At 49.9% G+C, this 20,606-nt stretch overlaps 1 protein-coding gene across 3 annotated transcripts; it reads right to left on the bottom strand.

Moving 5' to 3' along the window:
- Positions 1-20,111, bottom strand: LOC143834234 (uncharacterized). 3 transcript variants are annotated; one of them, XR_013229757.1, is made up of 5 exons: positions 7,051-7,237; positions 5,459-5,964; positions 4,344-4,470; positions 522-2,706; positions 1-395 (listed from the first exon to the last, which is right to left on the bottom strand). XR_013229757.1 is itself a non-coding variant. In XM_077330887.1 (5 exons), the coding sequence occupies exons 2-5, from the start codon at positions 17,619-17,621 to the stop codon at positions 1,208-1,210; spliced, it is 3,321 nt and encodes a 1,106-aa protein (XP_077187002.1). In that variant the 5' UTR covers positions 17,622-17,642; positions 20,003-20,111; the 3' UTR covers positions 3-1,207. The 3 variants fall into 3 exon arrangements, 2 of the variants coding, with proteins under 2 accessions (XP_077187001.1, XP_077187002.1); XM_077330887.1 differs by lacking the exons at positions 4,344-4,470; positions 5,459-5,964; positions 7,051-7,237 and adding exons at positions 12,662-14,023; positions 15,874-16,000; positions 16,893-17,642; positions 20,003-20,111 and having other exon boundaries at positions 3-2,310; XM_077330886.1 differs by having other exon boundaries at positions 1-2,706.
- Between the last annotated feature and the right edge of the window lie 495 nt (positions 20,112-20,606).

The raw sequence follows: 20,606 nt of genomic DNA, 5'->3' as shown, positions 1-20,606 counted from the left end.
TCTGGAGGGCCGCAGTTTGACTACCCCTGCTTTAAAGTATAGAGGATGGAGCAGAGTTGTTCTCTCTTGCCCCAGAGGGACGGACCAGAACCAATGGGATGAAATTAATTCAAACCCTTTCTCCCTGGCCAGTTGTAATGCCCTACCCTCAGTAACTATTTTTGGACGATTCCCAAAATTGCCACATTCAAATAGGCATTGCCCATGTCAAACTAGCAAGACTGAAACTGTCTCACGGGTCCTTTTTAACTGTCCTCTTTACACAAGTTCTTGCATAAAATATTTGAGTCCCGCTTTTTCCTTTTGGATAAAACCAACACAGAACTAACAGAAAGTGTGAGTGTCCTGCATAGTACAGGGGGCTGGACTAGACCAGGGGTAGTCAACCTGTGGTCCTCCAGATGTTCATGGACTACAATTCCCATGAGCCCCACGTGCTGGCATGAGCAACTGCTGGCATGGGCTCATGGGAATTGCAGTCCATGGAAATCTGGAGGACCACAGGTTGACTCCCCCTGGACTAGACGACCCAGGAGGTCCCTTCCAACTCTGGGATTCAATGATTCAAAGTTTTGCAAGGGGCCATGAAATTGCATCAGGATCACGGTTAGGATAATTTGTGGCACCCTTAATTGATTCTTTCCGGATTCTCTGTATTTATTTTGTCATTTATAGTGTCCCCCCATCCCATATTTTCTATGGTAAGAACTAGAAGCAGAGGGCTTACCTGCTTTCCCAGTCTATCCCAATTCTTCTCCATACTACAGCCTCATCCCACATAGAATTTAATAATCACATCCCATGATCCCTAATATAGATCTTCTGGCGGTCAAAGAAGGACCCGACTTTTTTCCACCAGCAGAAAAATCTATTTGGGTCCAACCCACATTTTTCTGCAATCTCTGCCTTTAAAAAAAGGTGAAAGACATTAATCCAGAGGTCATCATGCCCCACGTGGTTTGTACCTCTGAATAAGTGGGTATCTTAGCTTTTCAGCTGCCACCTTTGAAAACACGTCCATGTACTCCAGACTGGGAAAAAGAAATAGCATAATGTAATGTTGTTTTAATAAATGCTTCATAAGGCCAGCAATGCCCAGGACACGTGAGCCCCCCCAATCCTTCATTCTAGTTACACTCCTGGAAAGTCCCCCCCACACACACCTCTTTGGGTTTTCCTAACATTGCTTTCCCTACAATCCACGTCCTTATGATGATTCTCCCGGGTGGATCTTCATGTGTCTGTGGAAAACCGAGGGACTGCAGAATCGTTTTTCACACACTGCGCATGCGTACGGCTTCTCTCCAGTGTGAATTCTCTCGTGTACGACGAGGTTCGATTTCTTATTGAAGCTTTTCTCGCAGTGGGAGCACTGATGTGGTTTCTCACCTGTGTGGACCACGGCGTGTTTTCTAAGGTTGGAGCTCGACACGAAGGTCTTCCCACATTCTGAGCACCCGTAAGGCCTCTCTCCCGTGTGAGTTCTCTCGTGGATAACGAGACGGGACCTCTGGCTGAAGTTCTGCCCACAATCCAAGCAGTGGTATGGCTTCTCCCCAGTGTGCGTCCTTTCGTGAGTTTTCAGCTGAAAACTGGTCCGAAAGCTCTTCCCACACTCGGAGCACTCGTATGGCTTCTCTCCCGTGTGGGTGCGCTTGTGCTTGATCAGAGAGGCGATCTCCCGGAAGCTGTTGCCGCAGTCTGAGCATTCGTGTGGCTTCTCACCCGTGTGCGTCCTTTTATGAATCACAAGCTGATAACTGATCCGGAAGCTTTTCCCACACTCGGAGCATTCAAAAGGCTTCTCCCCCGTGTGGGTCCTCCCGTGTTTCACGAGAGAAGCTCTCACGCTGAAACTCTTGCCGCAATCCGAGCACGTGTGTGGTTTCTCACCAGTGTGTGTTCTTTTATGAAGCCTGAGGTGGCAGCTGATCCTGAAGGCTTTCCCACAGTCGGAACATCCGTATGGTTTCTCCCCCGTGTGCGTCCTCTCGTGTTTAATCAGGGCGCCTTTCTCAATGAAGCTCCTCCCACAGTCTGAGCACTGATGCGGCTTCTCTCCCGTGTGGATCCTCATATGCTTAACAAGGATCCCCTTCTCGCCAAAGGCTTTCCCACACGCCGAGCACTCGTACGGCTTCTCTCCCGTGTGGGACCTCTCGTGCTTAATGAGCGTGGATTTGGCGCTGAAACTCTTGCCGCAGCCTGGACACGTGTAGGGCTTCTCCCCTGTGTGGATTCGCTGGTGCTTCACGAGGTTTGTCCTCCAGCCAAAGCTTTTCCCACACTCGGAACAGGTGTACGATTTCCCTCCCACGTGGGGCCTTTCTTGAGGAATGAGAGAGACTTGGTGGGCTGAGATTTTCCCCCAATGCAGTTCGCCTTTCACCAACACCTGCTGGTTCTCAGAAACACCAGTGGCACGAGGCCACAGTCCCCCAGTGTCGGTGACCCTCTGTGTCCTATGCTGTAAAGGGCCATCGCATGAATTCTGCTCACCTCCCTCGCAGAGGAAGATTCTGCTGGTTGGGTAGTCTCCTTGGTGCCATTCCTCTTCCTGGGCACTCCCGTGCTTCTCTTCCATCTCAGGTCCCCCCAAAAAATTTCCTTCTGCTCCTCCCAGTGATATCCCCCGCAGGCCCTCTGGCTCAGGTCTTTCCACCTCGAGGGGGTCATCTTCATTCTTCTGCGCATGCTCGTCCCATTCTGGAATAAAGAACCATAAATTTAGGTGCTGAGCCCTGACAGGGGAGAGCCCAAGCTAGCCAATCTCATCAGATTTCAGAAGCAAAATTGGTTCAACCGTGGTTAGTATTTGGATGGGAGTCCAGGGTTGGGATGCAGAGTCAAGCAATGGCAAAGCAGCCACCCCTGTCTTCTTCAATGGCCTCCCATCCAAGTACTAAGTTTAGCCAACCATGCTTAGCTTTCAGGTTCTGACAAGCCCAGGGTAAACCTTTATGAAAAGAGCAGGGCATATTTCTCCTGGCCTGTTGGCAACCCTAACTGGGACAAATCTTGCAGCCCAGATCCACAGTGGACAAAGACAAAACCAAAATTCATCACATCTAAGAGGCTAATAAGGCATTCAGCTGAAGCATAAAGCAGAGGGAGGGGCTGCTGGCCATGGAAATAATATGTTTGTCAAGCTATTTTGATGACTGTGCAATGTTTTTTTTTTTTACACCTGAAGAAGTGTGCAGTGAAACAGGTGATTATCCAGAGACCCTGTTTGTCAAGCCTCATGATGTTCCAAGCATTAATGAAACCTACGAGATAAAACTGATGTTTCCTTATGTATGTATGTATGTATGTATGTATGTATTTATTATATGTATTTATTATATTTATATCCCGCCACTCCCACAAAGGCTTGTGGCGGCAAAACCCACCCAATCACCTTAAAAACCTCGAACCTACTCATAAGCTAAGCATTTTGCCAGTGAAGCTAATTGTTTGTAAGATAGGCATGGCGCCATGACGTTAGGCATTGTGCCAGCACAGAAAAATATTTTGTAGAATTGCACATGTCGTTTTAATCCACATATTTATGGCCAATTGCATGCAAACGTGTTCAACACGGATTGATAGTCATTGTTATAAAAATGTTGACAATGATTCTGTTAGCATTTTTAAAATTTATAATAACGTGACTATATTATTGGCCTCTTATACATGGTGAATTTTTGTTTTGTCTTTGTTTATCAGAGATTTACTGTGTAGCATTGTTGTAGCATTGGTAGAGGACAGGAAGGCCTGGAGGATCGTTGTCCATGGGGTCGCGATGGGTCGGACACGACTTCACACCTAACAACAACAACATTGTTGAGTCACTGACCCACAGCTACACAGGACTTCCATCTTGCACCTTTTGTCTTAGCATCTCCTCAAAGAAGAAGAGTTGGTTTTTATACCCCACTTTTCACTGCCTGAAAGTGTCTCAAAGCGGCTTACAATTGCCTTCCCTTCCTCTCCCCACAACAGACACCCTATGAGGTAGGCGGGGCTGAGAGAACTCTGACAGGACTCCTCAGTGAGAACAGCACTATCAAGACTGTGACGAGCCCAAGATCACCCAGCTGGCTACACGTGGAGGAGGAGCAGGAAATCAAACCCAGCTCTCCAGCTACCGCTCTTAATCACTACACCAAACTTTGTCTAGGAATGGGCTGTAGTGAATAAGGGAAGATACACTGTGCTTATTCTTACAGGTGCCAGGAGGCAAGATGGCCACAACAGTGATGCTGAGGTGATGCCCACAGTTGCTTGGAAATTCACACAAAGATGGAGTCCTGGATGTTCCAGCAGCATCCACTTCCCCGCAGTCCAGGATCCAGTCTTACCCAGCGCGCTGGCCTCCCAGTCGCTCTCCTGCTTGATTTCCAGGGGGATCCGCAGCTTCACTATCTCCAAGGGGTCTTCCTCTGACTTGGGGGATCTTACTACCCCATCTCCCAAGGGTTCCAGTGTCTGAAACAATAAAAGGGTGGGAATCAGACAAGTCACAGTGGATTATTTTGGAAAGACAGCCCCACCCGTTCCTTTCCTTGTCAAGCAGCCCCTACCCTTATTTCTGCAGAGGGCAAGGTTGCCAAGTATTACAATTGATGTCCCGATAGCAAAAATCTGACCTCCAAGTGAAAACGACTGCCTTGGAAGGTTGATTATGGCATTGTACCCCACTGAGGTCCCTTCTTTTCACAAATCCCACACTCCCCAGGTCCCCAGAGAGCAGATTTGGTTTGGTGGTTAGAGTGGTGTCTTCTAACCTGGAGAACCACATTTGATTCCCCACTTCTCCACATGCAGCCAGGCGGGTGGCCTTGGGCTTGTCACAAATCTCTTAGGGCTGTTCTCACAGAGCGCTCCTGTCAGAGCTCTCTCAGCCCCACCTCCCTCACGAGAATGTCTGTCCTGGGGAGAGGAAGGGAAAGTAATTCCAGATCCGGTTCAAGATTCTGGTCTTCACCTTTAAGGCCATATGTGAGACAGGGCCTTGTGTATCTCATGGACCGCCTATCTGTATACGTCCCCCGGAGAGCCCTTTGATCAGCAAATGACAACCGTTTGGAAATCCCCGGCCTACCATCTGGTAATAAATGCCCTGGGAGCCTGGCATTATTCCCCTAGCATCAACACCACCCACAAGGCTTGTTAGAGAAACAGACGTCAAGCATTCAAAGCTAGGATTCTGTTCTCACAGCCCAGAATCCTCCAGGGGCTGCTAACTTCTGATTTCTATGTACCCAAACCTCTTGTGAAGACAGAGGTGTGAGCCAATCTGTTTATTTTCACCCCATTTTAGCACCCCTTTAGAGCTGGAGGCCAGACAACCTGGAGCCACACAGGCAGGGTCATCAGCAACGGCTCCAGGACCACCAGCTCTGGAACTCGCTCCACAGTGTGTCTTTTGGGCTTCAGTCCATGGCTAGCTAAGCTTTGAGAACAGGCTCAATACCTCTTGGGATCCCTCGTCCTGTAGGTAGCAGATCTGCCTGAAGGGTCGGTGGTCCATCTCCAAGCCGACAATGTGCTCCTCATCCAGAATCTCCTCCTTCACTTTCACAGAGAAATCAGGGGGTTCGTTCATTTTGTCACCTTCTTCCAGGGCGTGGTTCCTACGCTCTCCTCTGGGCCGCAGGGCACCATCCATTTCACTGTTGAAGGAGGCCTGGTTTTTCTTGCCGTGATCCTCCGAGGGAGACTGAGGCCGCTCTGAGGCTTCCCACACCTGCTGCGAGGACTCCGCCGTCTTCAGGAATTCCTGCCACTGGGCCTCCCAACGCAGTTCTTGACCTTCATCCGGTTCTTGTTTGATCCGTTGTGGATCTTCCAAAGTTAGAGACTCTCCGATGGTCCCAACCTGAACGACGGGAGAGTCTCTTCCTCCTGCCAGTCCCTCCTCAGATTTGGCTGCTTCTGCCTCCTGCTCCTCCATTCTGAATCCGAGCAGCACTTCCTGGACTGAAACAGGAAGTTCAGAGTTTGAGAGCCAAGTAGGGTACAGCGATTAATCCGTCTAATGTGTTTTTATAGAGGAAAGTCAGACACAATTAAAAAAAAAACATTTTGAAGCGTCATTCTGCCATAGGGTTGCCAACAATCTGGAGAACAAAAGTCCAGCCCCTTTAACAGAGGCCTGATGGGATGTTATTTACCAGGTGATGTCACTGAGCTCTTTGCCATGAAAGGCTTCAGCTTTCCGCACATTAAGCCTAGGAAAAGGGGTAATCAAATCTCCAGTGGCCAATCAGAAGCCCTGCTCGGCATGCTTGGGACCCCTGATATAAAGCCTGAACAAAAATTCTGTTGAACTCCAAACCTTGCAGTTTTTAAGCAGGGGCCATGGCTCAGTGGTAGAGGATCTGCTTGGCATGCAAAAGGTCCCAAGTTTAACCCCAGGCACCTCCAGTTAAAAGATCTGGCAGTGGGTGATGTGGAAGAACTTTCTATTATTTTCTCCATATTAATTCTGCAATATGCCATTAATACTGCGGCCATATCCAAGCGAATGCAGCTGGAGGGCTGCTGAAACTCTGTCAGCTTTAATTGCTTACTTGGTTTTTAGTGTCCTGCTATATATGGAGGGCATCGTAGGGTTGCCAGCTTTGGCCTGGGAAGTTTGTGGAGAATAGGAGAGTAAAACTTGGGGAGAGTGGGTGTGGGGTAGGGCGGGGAGGGAAGTTCAGCAGGCCAAAACTGCACACAGTCCAAAAGCACCATTTTCTCCAAGGAAACGGATCTTGGCCTTCTGGAGGGTATCCAGGCGCGACCTGGAGGTTGGCAACCCTATATCCAGAGCAAAAAAATTGTGCTGATCCATTAGCAGAAACCTCCACCGCCACCACCAACCCCCCCTCCAGCAACCCTTCCCTTGCCCAGGACCCCTCCCGGGTCACAGATCTGTCAGCAAGCGCCTCTGCCTCTTTGCAAGGCAACTTCAGCCCCTTTCTCTCCCCCCCCCCCATTTCCAAGACCGCAATTCCCCCTTTTTAGCCCCCTTCCCCTATTCCCTGCCCCTTCCCCGGGCAGCCTTTGCATCGCGCTCACCTCCACCTTCCTCCGCCAAAGGTAGGGGGGGCAGGAAGGCGGCTTCCCCTTGCCCCCCCTTGCAAAGTTTCCCCCTAGGCCTCTCTAGGCAACGGAGCTCTCTGCACTTAACCCTTTGAGGCCCTGGGTGGGGGGAAAGCCAAGTGGGTGCGAGGCGCAAAAGCATCTTGAGGCCGGGCGAAGGGAAAAGGGCGCAGGCGAAGCGGGCTTGGGGAGACTCTTCCCTTGACTGATCTGCAGGAATCCCGGGAGGAAGGGATTGTGGCCCTGATAAATCTGTAGGATTAGACCAAGGACCTTTTTCCTTCCTCTCCCCACAGTAGACACCTGTGAGAGCGGTGGGAGTGAAAGAAGCTGAAGAGAACTGCTCCAAGAGGACTGTGACTAGCCCAAGGTCACCCAGCTGGCAGCGTATGGAGGAGAGGGGAATCAAACCCAGTTCTCCAAATTAGAGTCCGCCACTCTTTAACTCAGGTTGCTTTGGCTTGCATGCCCAGCAGAATTAGATGGTAGAAAGGATGGCAGTATTTGGGATCACACAGATGAAGAGACTATTGCTTCGTTTCCCCCTCAAAAGCTCCCCGCAAGTGAAAACAACGCTGCTCCTTTCCCCTGCCAACCTTGGTTTCTGCTTACGGGAGCTTTGTTCGTAAATTAGGGAGCAATATTTCTTTAAAATAAATATTTCCAAGGGGTGATCTTGGAAATCCAATGCAAATTACTCCTGTTTGTTAAGTGTTGTCAACTTTCTTCCAACTTCTGGCGACCCAGAGGGGGACTGACCTCTAAAACATTTTCTCTTTTAACAGCGCTGAGATCTTTCCATGAAATAAATGGCCTAGACTGGAAGAACCCTGCATCCTAAGAGCCCTGCCCACCACCATCTTGCCACTCATGGGAGACAAAACCCAGCCTCATTTTACTACACGCTTCTGTTACTGATTTTTCACAGTACTTTATTAAAAACAAGCTGGTATTTTTCAATATATGAAAAGGGGGCAGGGTCAAGGGGTAGGAGGGCCACTCATTTGAAAGCAATTGATTGGCAGGGTCGTGCCCCTATCAGCTGGGTCAGGACTTGTTTGGAGGCAAAAGGGGGGGTGAGAACCTCCCCCCTCCTCAGCCAGGCTGTGGGAATGGAAGCTGCCTGTGCAGCCCGGATGATAGAGTCACAGAATTGGAAGAGGCCATCTAGTCCACCCCCCTGCTCAAGCCTAAAACATCCATGACAAATATCTGTCCAGACGCTGCTTGAAGACCGCCAGTGAGGGGGAGCTCACCACCTCCTTAGGCAGCCCATTGCACTGCTGAACTATTCTGCAAAATGTTTTTCCTCGTATCGAACTGGCAGCATTCTCCACGGAGTTTAAAGCCATCACTGCGGGTCCTACCCTCTGCTGCCAACAGGAACCACCCCTTGCCCTCCTCCAAGTGACCATCTTTCAAGCACTTAACAAGAGTCATCATGACCCCTCTCAGCTCCTCTTCTTCAGGCTGAACATTCCCAAGTCCCTCAAGCTCTCCAGATCAATTCTCATCGTTCTCCTCTGAACCCTCTCAATTTTGTCCACGTCCTTTTTGAAGTGAGGCCTTCAGAATGGCAAAAAGTATTCCAGGTGCGGTCTGACCAATGCGTTATACAGCGGGATGATGACCTCTTGCAATTTTGATGTGATGCCTAGCGTATGTGCTCTCTTTCCACCTTTTCCGCCAGAATATTTATTTACTTCAGTCATACCCAACTTTTTCTCCCCAATGGGGGCCAAAATCATCTTACATCATTCTTCTCTCGTCTATTTTATCCTAACAACCACCCTGTGAGGCGGGTTAGGGTGAGCAGAAGTAACTGGCACAGTGGTGCCCAGCAAGCGCGCATGGTACAACAGCGATTCTAACATGGGCCTTTTAGCTCTTAGCCCAACCACCATCCTACCTGGACAATTGGGGCATAGACCCTGGCTCAGTAAAAGAACATCTGTTTGGCACGCAAAAGGTCCAAGGTTCAATACCCGGCATCTCCATTTAAAAGGACCAGGTAGAAGGTGATGCGAAAGATCATAGAATCATAGAGTTGGAAGGGACCTCATGGGTCATCTAGTCCAACCCCCCTGAAACTCCGCTAAGCAGCTGCCGGCCTGAGTAAGCAATACTGACCTTGATGTACTGATCGTCTGATTCAGTATAAGGCAGCTTCACTGTGTTAATTTTGCAGGGCTACTTATTTTTTTTAAGGCAGGGTCAGTCTTAAAACTACAATCATTGGCTTTTGCCTATAACCCGCTCTTTTGTAAGGGAGGTGGGTCATCTTCCATTACGTTCCGCTTCCTTTTGGTAAACATGGGGCATCTTGGTTTAAAGAATGGCCAATAATCCGAGCAGTGACAAATCTCACAATTTAATAGGCATGCCACTAAATTTACAAGCCCCCCCATATATTGGTCATAACACGGTAAGACACACTAACGGGTAACATATGAAAGAGCAATTAGGAAAGGAACAGGTAACAAGAGTGAAAGTGAAGAGTAGGGGCACCAAGATTATGTTCAGAGTATGAAAATGTAGACACCATCGTCACAGTCACTGGCCAATAGCACCCCTGCTGCTCAAAAGGGAAACCCTCTGTGAAAGATGTTATGGGATTGCTCATGTTTTGTGGGGAAAAAACAGATGATTTAGCTTACAATTCAGACACATAACGTGCCCCTTCTAGCCCATCCCAACCCCCTAAACCAGGGCAGATAGCATCAATTTAATGCAAACCTATGTATAAAAGTTACAGATTAAAAACATGACTAACTCGAAAAAATTCCCCTCCCCAATGCAATGCAACCTCCTCACCCACGCCAGCAGACACTCCATCTACAATGCTACAAAGACACTGGGGTCAAAGCACAAGAATCTGAAGCAAGTTTCCTTCCCCCTTTCTTCCTTTTCTTCCAGAGATCAGAGTCCTGAACAAACATTTCAGTCTTTCAACGCTGATCTCAACTTCCTAGGTGTCTGAACCCAAGGTTAAAACATTAAATTAAATTAAAAACAACCCCCAAGCTTTTCAGCACAAAATATTTAAATGCCCACTGAAGTTTGTGCCAGACGCTCCGGTGACCCATTGTATGAGGAGCATTTTGACTGATGTATGTTGAGAGTCTATCCGATCAGGAATACGCCCCAGGGTTTGTCGCCCTCTAAGGAAGAATGCCAATCCTGGTTTATTTTCAAAGGCGCAGGCAGCAATCTGTAATTTCAGCAGAAGCTATTCAAATTGTTTGAGCCACTGTCTAACTTTACACCTTCATGGAACTCCTTCTGCTGGATCTTAACCGCTGAGGAGCATCAGAGAGATCTACTGCCATACCCCACCCACCCACGCTACCCCAAGATGCTGGGGAATTTTCTAGATCCCGTCTTCAAATTCTGTTGGAGATTAAAGGCCAAGGCCGGTGGTGCAAAATCAGGCAAAACATTTTTATTACTCAGCTAAAAATTCCCAGTGATCCTACACTTCTTCTGAGCACCTACTGCAAGATCTGTGAAGATTCAAGGGGGTGGCAGGTGACAGTGGATGAGCGATGGGGCTGGGAGTGTCCTGCATAGTGCAAGGGGTTGGACTAGATGACCCAGGAGGTCCCTTCCAACTCTATGATTCTATGGGCAGATTCCCTTGAAGAAGCCTGTTGGCCAAATGCATAGGGAATTTTTGAATGTTAAACTGAGTAATAAAATGTTTTTACCTGATTTTGCACCATTGGACTTGGCCTTATCTTTTCTCTCCTCTGAGGGGTGTGGCCCTTTTCCTTCTTCATGCTCTGTTGGGCCCCTCTTTCTGTGTATCATACAGAGCTCACATACTGTTAAGACCCGAGGTTTTCAAATCTGTGCTTTGGGAAGCTTGCGGTTCTTCAAAATCATACCACTAATAAGGTCGTTAATGGGGGATCCTGAAAGGTCCCTTGGGCTACCATGGTGGGTTTTGTTCCCTGAAGCGCTGGGTCAGCATCATTCAAGAGCACACACAGGAAAGCTTGCCGACAGCTCTTCGACACCCTTTGCATTTTGAAATCTAACACTTTTAATGGCGACCCCCAAACAAGATGTTTCAGATGCTCCTTGTGATGTGGAACGCATCCCAGAATCCTCTGCACACGCCGGGGTTCATCACCACCCTGGTTCACACAGAAAACATTCCCTGACCACAGAGAGTCTGAAAATGACCCCGGAAGAAGAATTCTGGGAATCTTTCAAGGGGGGGGGGGAGGTTATTTGCTGTTAGGGGATATTATCCCACATTACCTTTCCAAAACAAAAAAACCATCTCCTCCTGCAGGTTTCCCAGAACACAGCTTGAAGACAACAAGGCTTATCTTTTTCTACAGGCAACGCGACCCACCATGTGTTGTCAGTCCTTCAGGACACCCTCTCAAGGTTTCAATTGTGTGGGGATTTCCTGGTGCACACGAAGGACGCTAGAAGATTCAGGACAGGCTAAAAGGAAGTGCAGTTAAAGCTCTGGAATTTACGGCCACAGGATGTGGTCATGATCGCCAACTTGAAAGGCCTTAAAAGGGGACTTGACAAATTCACGGAGGACAGTACCAGAGGCAGCATGTCTCTTCGTGTTTATCACTGGGGCGGGAGGGTGTGTGGGCCCTGCTCGAGCCTTCCTGTTTGGGGGCTTCCTAGAGGCAGCTGGTCAACCACTGTGTGACCAGAAGGCTGGACAAGATGGGCCTTTGGTCTGAGCCAAAACAGGGCTCTTCTGTGTTCTTAACACGGTCATCCATTCCTGATTGAAGCCCCAAATCAACAGGGTGGCAGCAAACTTGTGTTTTGAAATGTGGGTCTGTCCTAACTGGGTACAAACAGGGGTTTGAGGGGCCTAGTTTTGGGGTGGGTAACAAAGTAACAAAGGTTACTAAATCTTTCACCTCACAGGTGGACCACCTCCCCATAATCAGACCCAGATTTAGGATTCTAGTCAGCAGCTGCCTGAGAGGGTAATCAAAAATGGGCTAGACCAGGGGTAGTCAAACTGCGGCCCTCCAGATGTCCATGGACTACAATTCCCAGGAGCCCCTGCCAACATTCGCTGGCAGGGGCTCCTGGGAATTGTAGTCCATGGACATCTGGAGGGCCACAGTTTGACTACCCCTGGCCTAGGCAGTCCAACCTCCAGGTTATCTACGGCTATGGCTCAGTGGGCAGGGATTGGTTCTCAGAGGGACGCGCTCCCCCAAACTCCTCATGGTCTTCCAGCTCAGGCTTTTTTTCGTCCCACTGGACAGACTTTGTCTGTGACCTACTGCCTGGCAGTTGGATCACCTCAGAATGACTCTGCTCCCAGCAAGACTCCCTTCTCCACGCTGGCAGCTTCTCACGGTCTCTCCCTCCCCTCCCCACAAGGAAAAGCGACGAGAAAGACTACGAGAAGGAAACCAGCTGTCTTTTAAAATCCGCCGCCAGCATTCACAGCTCCCGCATCCCACGCTTTCAGGACAGGCCTGTGTTGGCGGAGACGGATCCTCGGCTGCCGTTTGGCTCTAACAGGCCTGTCCTCCCCGGTGTATTGCTTCTTGCTCTCCAGCCGCAGAGCCGTACACAAAGCTTTCGGCGCGGACCGAATGCTTCCCTCTGTGGACTTTCTTATGTTTCGTGAGGTCCGAGCTGGAGATGAAGCGCTTGCCGCACTCGAAGCACACGTAGGGCTTCTCTCCCGTGTGCGTCCTCTTGTGGGTGATGAGGGACGACTTCCGGTTGAAGCACTTCCCGCAATCCGTGCATTTGTGTGGCTTCTCCCCCGTGTGGATGATGTTGTGGTTGAGCAGGTTGGAGCTGGTGCTGAAGCTTTTCCCGCACTGGGTGCACTGGTAGAGGTTCTCCCCCGTGTGGGTCCTCTTGTGGGTGATGAGCGGCGCCTTGGCGTTGAAGCTTTTCCCGCAGTCGGAGCACGTGTAGGGCTTCTCCCCCGTGTGGGTCCTCTCGTGGATGATCAGGTGGGTCCGCTGGCTGAAGCTCTGCCCGCAGTAGGAGCACTTGTAGGGCTTCTCTCCCGTGTGGACTCTCTTGTGCATCATCAGGTTGGTCCGGGTGCCGAAGCCCTTCCCGCACTCGGAGCATTCGTAGGGTTTCTCGCCCGTGTGGATCCTCTTGTGCGCGATCAGCGAGGCGATCTGGTTGAAGCTCCGGCCGCATTCCGAGCAGTGGTAGGGCTTCTCGCCCGTGTGGACCCGCTTGTGCCGGAGGAGCTGGGAGCTGTTGCCGAAGCTCTTCCCGCAGTCAGGGCACTTGTAGGGTTTCTCCCCCGTGTGGGTCCGCTCGTGCGTGATCAGGGACGACTTCCAGTGGAAGCTCTTGCCGCACTCGGAGCACTTGTGTGGCTTCTCCCCCGTGTGCACGATGTTGTGGTAGATCAGGTTCGAACTGGTGGTGAAGCACTTCCCGCACTCGGAGCACACGTACGGCTTCCCGCCCGTGTGGGTCCCCTGGTGCTTCAGGAGCGCCGCCTTGGTGCCAAAACTTTTGCCACAGTCTGAGCACTGGTACGGCCGGTCCCCTTTGGAGAGCGCCCCCTGCCGCGGATCGAGGGACGCCCCGTTCTTGAACGTTTTCCCGCACTGCTCGCAGATGTAAAATTCTTCTCCCGCCTGAGTCTCCTGATTCGTAGGGAGGTCAAAAACCTCGCAGAGATTCCCGCACTCCGTGCAGGTCTTTTTGCTCTTGCACTGGAGCACGGCCTTGCTGCTGGCATAGAAGGTTTTGCCGCCTTCTTTACAAAGGACGATCTTCCCCCCTCCCGACGCCGGATGATCATCCTGCTGATTGTCCGATTCCAACTCGTTTCTCCCCTCCTGGCCCTCCTCGTGTAACGGGCCGGTCTTCCCTCTGGCTTTTCCCACGGGGGTCTCGAGGAGCTCCGCCCGCTCAGGGTTTTCTGGCCGAACGGTTTCCTCATCTTTTGTCGTTGTCCGGTCGTCACCTGGTGGAATCAAAGGGAGGCTAATGAAGCCACTTCCAAGGAGCACGAAGGACACCCGAAACAGCCTCCAACTGAACCAGGCCTTTGTCAGGCTTGTCTAAGCCAGCCTTTCTCAGCTTTCCCCGCACTGAGAAACCCCTGAAACATTCTTCAAGCTTCAAGAAACCCCAGAAGTGCTGCGATCGTGCAGAATGTAGCTGGGAAGCATAGATGTGCATGTGCCCACCCAGGGTCCCTTCCCACCCCCCTCCAGGCCCATCATTGGCCATGGGGGTTTGGGAGGGGTTCGACACAACCACGTATGTCATATCCAATAAATGTTTAACGAATTTAAAATACATTTTTAAATTAATTCCCTCCCATCCATTCGGGAAGCCCTTCCAAGGCTGTCAAAAAACACCAGGGTTTCACAAAGCCCTGGTTGAGAAAGCCTGGTCTAGGCAGATGCTCTCTGGCAGAGGTCTTCCACATGACCAGCCATCTGATCCTTCCAACTGGAGAGGCTGGGGATCAAACCTGGGATCTCTTGCGTGGAACTCTGATGCTCTTGTCCTGTGCCACAGCCCTTCCCTGAGAGTTTTCAGGAAGAGGAATTATGGAGGAGATGTTAAAGCACATCAGGGTCCCAGTTTAAAGGACCCCTGGTGGCAGGTGTTGGGGAGACCCACCTGAGACAAGGCCCTTCAGAGGAGACGGTGTCCTCTGTCTCTTTTTTTTTATTCCACTCGTCCTCCAAGGTGCTCATTTCAGCCTATGTTGTCCTCCCTGTTTGATCCATCTGATGACCCCGTTGAGCAGTCTGGAGAGAATACGACCGGCCCAAGGTCATGCAGAGGAAACATCTACTGGGCCCTCCAGAAAACCCCACCAAAGATGCCCGATGGGAACATCTGAAATGAGCCAGTATCAAGGGCCGGATTTGAAGTGTTTTAACTATTAATGTGATGTTACAGTATTTTAATGAGATTACTTTTTCGCATTCATTATATTTTGGTATTGTGAATTACTATGTTGTATGCTGCCCTGAATCATCGGAGAAGGTAGTATATAAATAATATATAATATATAATATATAAAAAGAGCCTCTTGTGGCGCAGAGTGGTAAGGCAGCCGTCTGAAAGCTTTGCCCATGAGGCTGGGAGTTCAATCCCAGCAGCCGGCTCAAGGTTGACTCAGCCTTCCATCCTTCCGAGGTCGGTAAAATGAGTACCCAGCTTGCTGAGGGGTAAACGGTAATGACTGGGGAATGCACTGGCAAACCACCCTGTATTGAGTCTGCCATGAAAACGCTAGAGGGCGTCACCCCAAGGGTCAGACATGACTCGGTGCTTGCACAGGGGATACCTTTTATAATATATAATATATAATATATAATATATAATATATAATATATAATATATAATATATAATATATAATATATAATATATAATATATAATATATAATATATAATATATAATATATAATATATAATATATAATATATAATATATAATATATAATATATAATATATAATATATAATATATAATATATAATATATAATATATAATATATAATAATAATAATTATTATTATTATTATTGAGGAGGAGGAGGAGGAAGATGGCAAAACACTATACAACTCGGTCCACTTGTCACTCTCCTGTTTTCTGACCCAGTCCGGAGCCTCCTGCAGCTACTCTGAGTGTCCCAAGATCAAAGTCAGCTAAAGAGCCTTTCTAAAAATGAGAGGCCAGAATCTTCTCCCAGAGATATCAGGCATTCCACAGGCCAGACAGCTCAAGGTACAGCACAATTCCTGTGCGGAATCCTGCAATAAACCTTTACCACGCTGCCACCTTCAGGCCTTACCCAGGAAACTGATCTCCCCGTCACCCCCTCGGTCGGCATCTCTTGCGAATGACATCGTCACAGGGTCTGACGTTATCTGCTCCGATGCGGAGGGGCTAGCAGCTGCGTCTTCCAACTGCCCTCGAGCCTGAAACAGAAACGGGGACACGAAATTAAGTCATAAACAGGAACAGGAGACATAGAATGCCTGCAGAAATTCTGATAAGCTTCTATTCTCTTGTTATCCCACCATGACAGTCTGGGATTGCAACAGAAGTTCGGGTTGGTGTAGTGGTCAGCAGTGAGCCAGGTTTGATTCCCTGCTCCCCCACATGCAGCCATCTGGATGGCCTTGGGCTCGCCACAGCACTGATAAAGCTGTTCTGACTGAGCAGGAATATCAGGGCGCTCTCAGCCTCACCCACCTCACAGGGAGTGGGGAGAGGAAAGGGAAAGTGACTGTAAGCAGCTTTGAGACTCCAAAAGCAACATATAAGAACGAACTCTTCTTCTACTGCCAGCCAATCAGAGAGCTCCATTTCCTGTCCATACAGGAAACTGCTGTAGACCATTGGTCCACCTATTCTGATTGGCAGTAGCACTCCACTGTGGACTGTGGGACAGAATCATAGAATCATAGAGTTGGAAGGGGCCAGACAGGCCATCTAGTCCAACCCCCTGCTCAGAATCAGAATCATAGAATCATAGAGTTGGAAGGGGCCATATAGGCCATCTCCAACTCTCTGCTCAATGCAGGATCAGCCTCAAGCATCCAGGATAAGTCTCTGTCCAGCCGCTGCTTGAAGACCGCCAGTGAGGGGGGAGCTCCCCACCCCCTTAGGCAGCCCACTCCATACCTAGCCCAGTATTTCCTGTGGCAGCAGATCTTCAAGGCAGGGGCCGGTCCCATCTCAGGCCCGCTGCCTGAAGTCCTAGGGACTGAACCTGACCTTTCAGTATCCCAACCACAGACTCTACCACTGAGCTAGCATCACTTCAAACCCCACAAATCATATCGGAAAGACACAAGGCCGACAGACGTTCCAAGAAAGCTCGGTGCCGTCGTTTTCTCTGGGCCTCTTGGGACGGCTTGGCCAGTGCTTCTCGACCTCCGGGCGTTTCATTAAGAACTCCTCGGCCAGGGCCACGGCCTCGGAGCAAGTCTCCGGTCCCCGTTCCATGACCCAGCTCTGCATCTCCCGAGGCAGGATGGTCAGGAACTGTTCCAGGATCAGCAGCTCCAGGATCCGTTCTTTGGTGTGTGTCTCGGGCTTCAGCCACTGATGGCAAAGCTCCCAGAGCTGGCTAAAGACCTCCCTCGGCCCCTCGGCCTCCTCGTAGCAGAAACGCCTGAAGTGCCGGCGTTGCATCTCCAAGCTGAAGGTGTCCTCCCCATCGGGGATTTCTTCCTTCACTTTGACGGAGAAATCCAGCCCTTCGTAGGCCTCTGGGGTCTTGTCCATGCAGGCTGTCATGGTTTGGGTGGCGTATTCTCGTCTGGGCCAGCGGCTGGCCTCTGGCACCCTTTTTGAGGAGGCCTGGACATCTTTAGCATCATGTCTTGATGGGGGCAGTATGTTCTTCCATCTTGAACAAGGCACATTCAGGGACTCCGACCACTCGGCCTCCCAGCCTTGTTGCAGCCCTTCGATCAGTTCCTGCTTCACCGCTTGTGGGGTTGCTTTTGCGACCGATTTCCCAAGGGCCTCCATTTGGACGACGTCACAGCCGCTTCCACCCTCCTCCGGTTTCTGGCCTTGCCCCTCCATCTTTACTCCTAGCTGTGGTTCCTGAGGCAGAAAGAACATTCCACATTAGTAAGCATGTCCTGGTGCAACCCAAGCAAACGGAAACTCCCTCACCGCAATCGACGGCGCTTTATAATTTAATTCCGTTCCCTCAAACTGAAGAACTTTTCAATCTACGAAAGCAGCGCTAAAGGAGGTGGAAAACCTCGGTCTGGACTGCTCCTGTTTCATAAGGCAGGCGGGAGTTACGCTTTTCAACATCACTCCTTGAGGAAACAAAAACTGTCCCCGCCCACAGAAATCTAGTGGGTCAAGGGAAAGGACTATGTTCCTGAGAAGCTAGCTTAAACAAGGTTGCTGTGGATCTGAATAGGAACAACTGATGGACAACAGGGGAGGGGGGGCCATACCTTGTTTCTGGGTTTCTTGGAGACATCTGGGTGTCCACAGGTGGAAACAGGATGCTAGGCTAGAAGGACTTTATAGTCTGATCCAGCAGGGCTGTTTTAAGCTCTAAGCCTTGGGGGATAACTCCAGAAGGGGAGCAGTGTTAGTACGTCACAAGGAAAAGGAACAGGGGTCTAGCAGCACCTTAAAAAATGACCTGTTTTTAAGCCTCGCCTGCTGGAATAGCAACCTCCTTGTGGGTCATTTCACAAGAGGAGCCTCCTCCCCTACCACTTGCAATCAGAAAACAAAGCTTTCTTTGCCCACCAATCAAGATTATAAACCAGGATTCAAACCACGGTTCATAAGCCCAGTTTGTCAGCAAGAGAACAAACCGCAGTTTGTGAAAAGCGCCCATTGAACTGCGGTTGGCCCAAAGACTTCCTAAACGGGATTTTTCCATCCTGGCTCCACACACAAGGAGGGGAGGGAGGAAGGGCACATGAGACTAAGAATGAGGCCTGCTCTCTTCACAAGCAAATGCTGGCTTGTGCGTGGGGCCTGAACACTCACAGAGAAGCAAAGGGCCTTGCCAATTGTCCCTCGCAGAGAGGAACATCAGGTGACATTCTTATTTATTCCTTCATTAAAAGGTTGGCATCTCATCTCCCCCACATTCAGGCCATTTCATATCATTAAAAAAATTAACACCCTGCAAAGAATAGCACAGCAAAACCACCTGCCTACCTCACACCTCAAAACATCTCGCATCTCAGGGGCATCCAGGTGGCACACCTTGCTCTTCTCCCCAACCAAGGCCTCCAAGATTTGAAAGTTGACCCACCTGCTCTGTCTAATACTCTTTTCAACCTTTCTTGAGAAAGATGAACTGCAGGTCTGTTTTTGTTTATGTTTCAGTTTATATACCACCCCTCCCACACAGTGGGATCATGGGTGCCCACATAGGTCACGATTCAGTGTTCTTCCATACAGATTTCCTCACACATGGAAAACCAGCCGATCCAGGGGGAAAGCAAAGCCAGAACTGTTTCCCCTGACATGCTAGGTTTCTAGGAGACAGATGAGGGTAGGAACACCCCCACCTGCAATCTGAAGAGATGCATCCCAGAAGGCTCTTCTAAAGAATTCCCCCTACAATACAGCAAATTACTCCTGCTTAATTTCTCTGGTTTTGCTTTTTTCCATTCAGGCTCTCTCTCCCTGCTCTTGCTTTCTGATCTTTGTCTTAGCGAGAAAAATGGCCATACTCTTACTTCGTCTCCCACTCACTCAAGAAACTTTGAATAAAGGCATAGGGACATACAACAGCTGAATATTTTTAAACAGTAGCATTAAAGGGGAGGGGGGAGTTCTAATACAAATAGTGTCTTGTCCAAGTCTAGGGTTGCCAGTTCCAGTAGAGAAACTCCTGCGGATTTGGGGATGGAGCTCGGGAAGGACCTCAGTCGGGTGTTGTTGTTGTTAGGTGCGAAGCCATGTCCGACCCATCGCGACCCCATGGACAATGATCCTCCAGGCCTTCCTGTCCTCTACCATTCCCCGGAGTCCATTTAAGTTTGCACTCAGTGGGGTACACTGCCATAAAATCCACCCTCCAAAGCATCCATTTTCTTCAGGGGAACTGATCTCTCTAATCTGAAGATGGGCTGTAATCCCAGGGGATCTCCCATCTAGAGGCTGGCATCCCTATTTTGCGCAGGGATCGTGGGGGGTGGGGACCTGCACTAAAAGTCCCTTGTTGCATCAATCAAGTCATCATTTAATAAAGATGCTTTCCCTTTTGCCTATTTAACAGGGCTTCTGATTCGGATAGGAACGCTGCAGCCGACTTACGGCGACCCCAAATCGTCTGCAAAGATCCTCTGCTGGGGAGGATCCTCTGCGGCCGATGTGCATCGCTGCCCCCCTCCTTCCCCGCCAAGGATTTCCTGCTCTTTGTGCGGCTCTTTCTCCCCCAGCCCCCCAATTCCCCATGCATGCACCCCCCAACTCACTTTTTCCTGTGGTGGGGCTGCAACCCAACGGGAGGGGGGACCCCCCTCAGCCTCAGACCATCTAAAAAGGCAGGACCTGGCCTCCCAGCCAGAGACAGGAGGAGGAGCAGGAGAAACCGGAAGAGGAAGTCAAGGCTGCGGCTACTTTTCTAGGACGCAGAGCTCTATCTCCGTAACCCTTTCAATACGCAACAAGCTTGCAGCACCTTAAAAGACTCGGGAATTGCTCCAGCATAAATTTTTCTGCAAGAGCCTCTTGTGGCGCAGAGTGGTAAGGCAGCAGAAATGCTGTCTGAAAGCTTTGCCCATGAGGCTGGGAGTTCGATCCCAGCAGCCGGCTCAAGGTCGACTCAGCCTTCCATCCTTCCGAGGTCGGTAAAATGAGTACCCAGCTTGCTGGGGCGTAAAAGGTAACGACTGGGGAAGGCACTGGCAAACCACCCCATATTGAGTCTGCCATGAAAACGCTAGAGGGCGTCACCCCAAGGGTCAGACATGACTCGGTGCTTGCACAGGGGAGACCTTTACCTTTACTTTAAATTTTTCTGCGTGGAGGCCGTGCCCTGGTATGAAGTTCAGTTAATAACAGCAGCAGCGTTACTCC

Source organism: Paroedura picta, chromosome 3, assembly GCF_049243985.1.
Source record: "Paroedura picta isolate Pp20150507F chromosome 3, Ppicta_v3.0, whole genome shotgun sequence".
Lineage (NCBI taxonomy): Eukaryota > Metazoa > Chordata > Lepidosauria > Squamata > Gekkonidae > Paroedura > Paroedura picta.
This window is presented reverse-complemented; position numbering and strand designations above follow the sequence as displayed.

Coding starts and splice junctions, on each gene's coding strand:
- LOC143834234 (XM_077330887.1), bottom strand. CDS start 17,621: ATGGAGGGGCAAGGCCAGAAACCGGAGGAGGGTGGAAGCGGCTGTGAC. Junction 16,001..16,892: donor GCACCGAGCTTTCTTGGAAC/GTCTGTCGGCCT, acceptor TTTCTGTTTCAG/GCTCGAGGGCAGTTGGAAGA. Junction 14,024..15,873: donor CGGGGAGATCAGTTTCCTGG/GTAAGGCCTGAA, acceptor TGATTCCACCAG/GTGACGACCGGACAACGACA.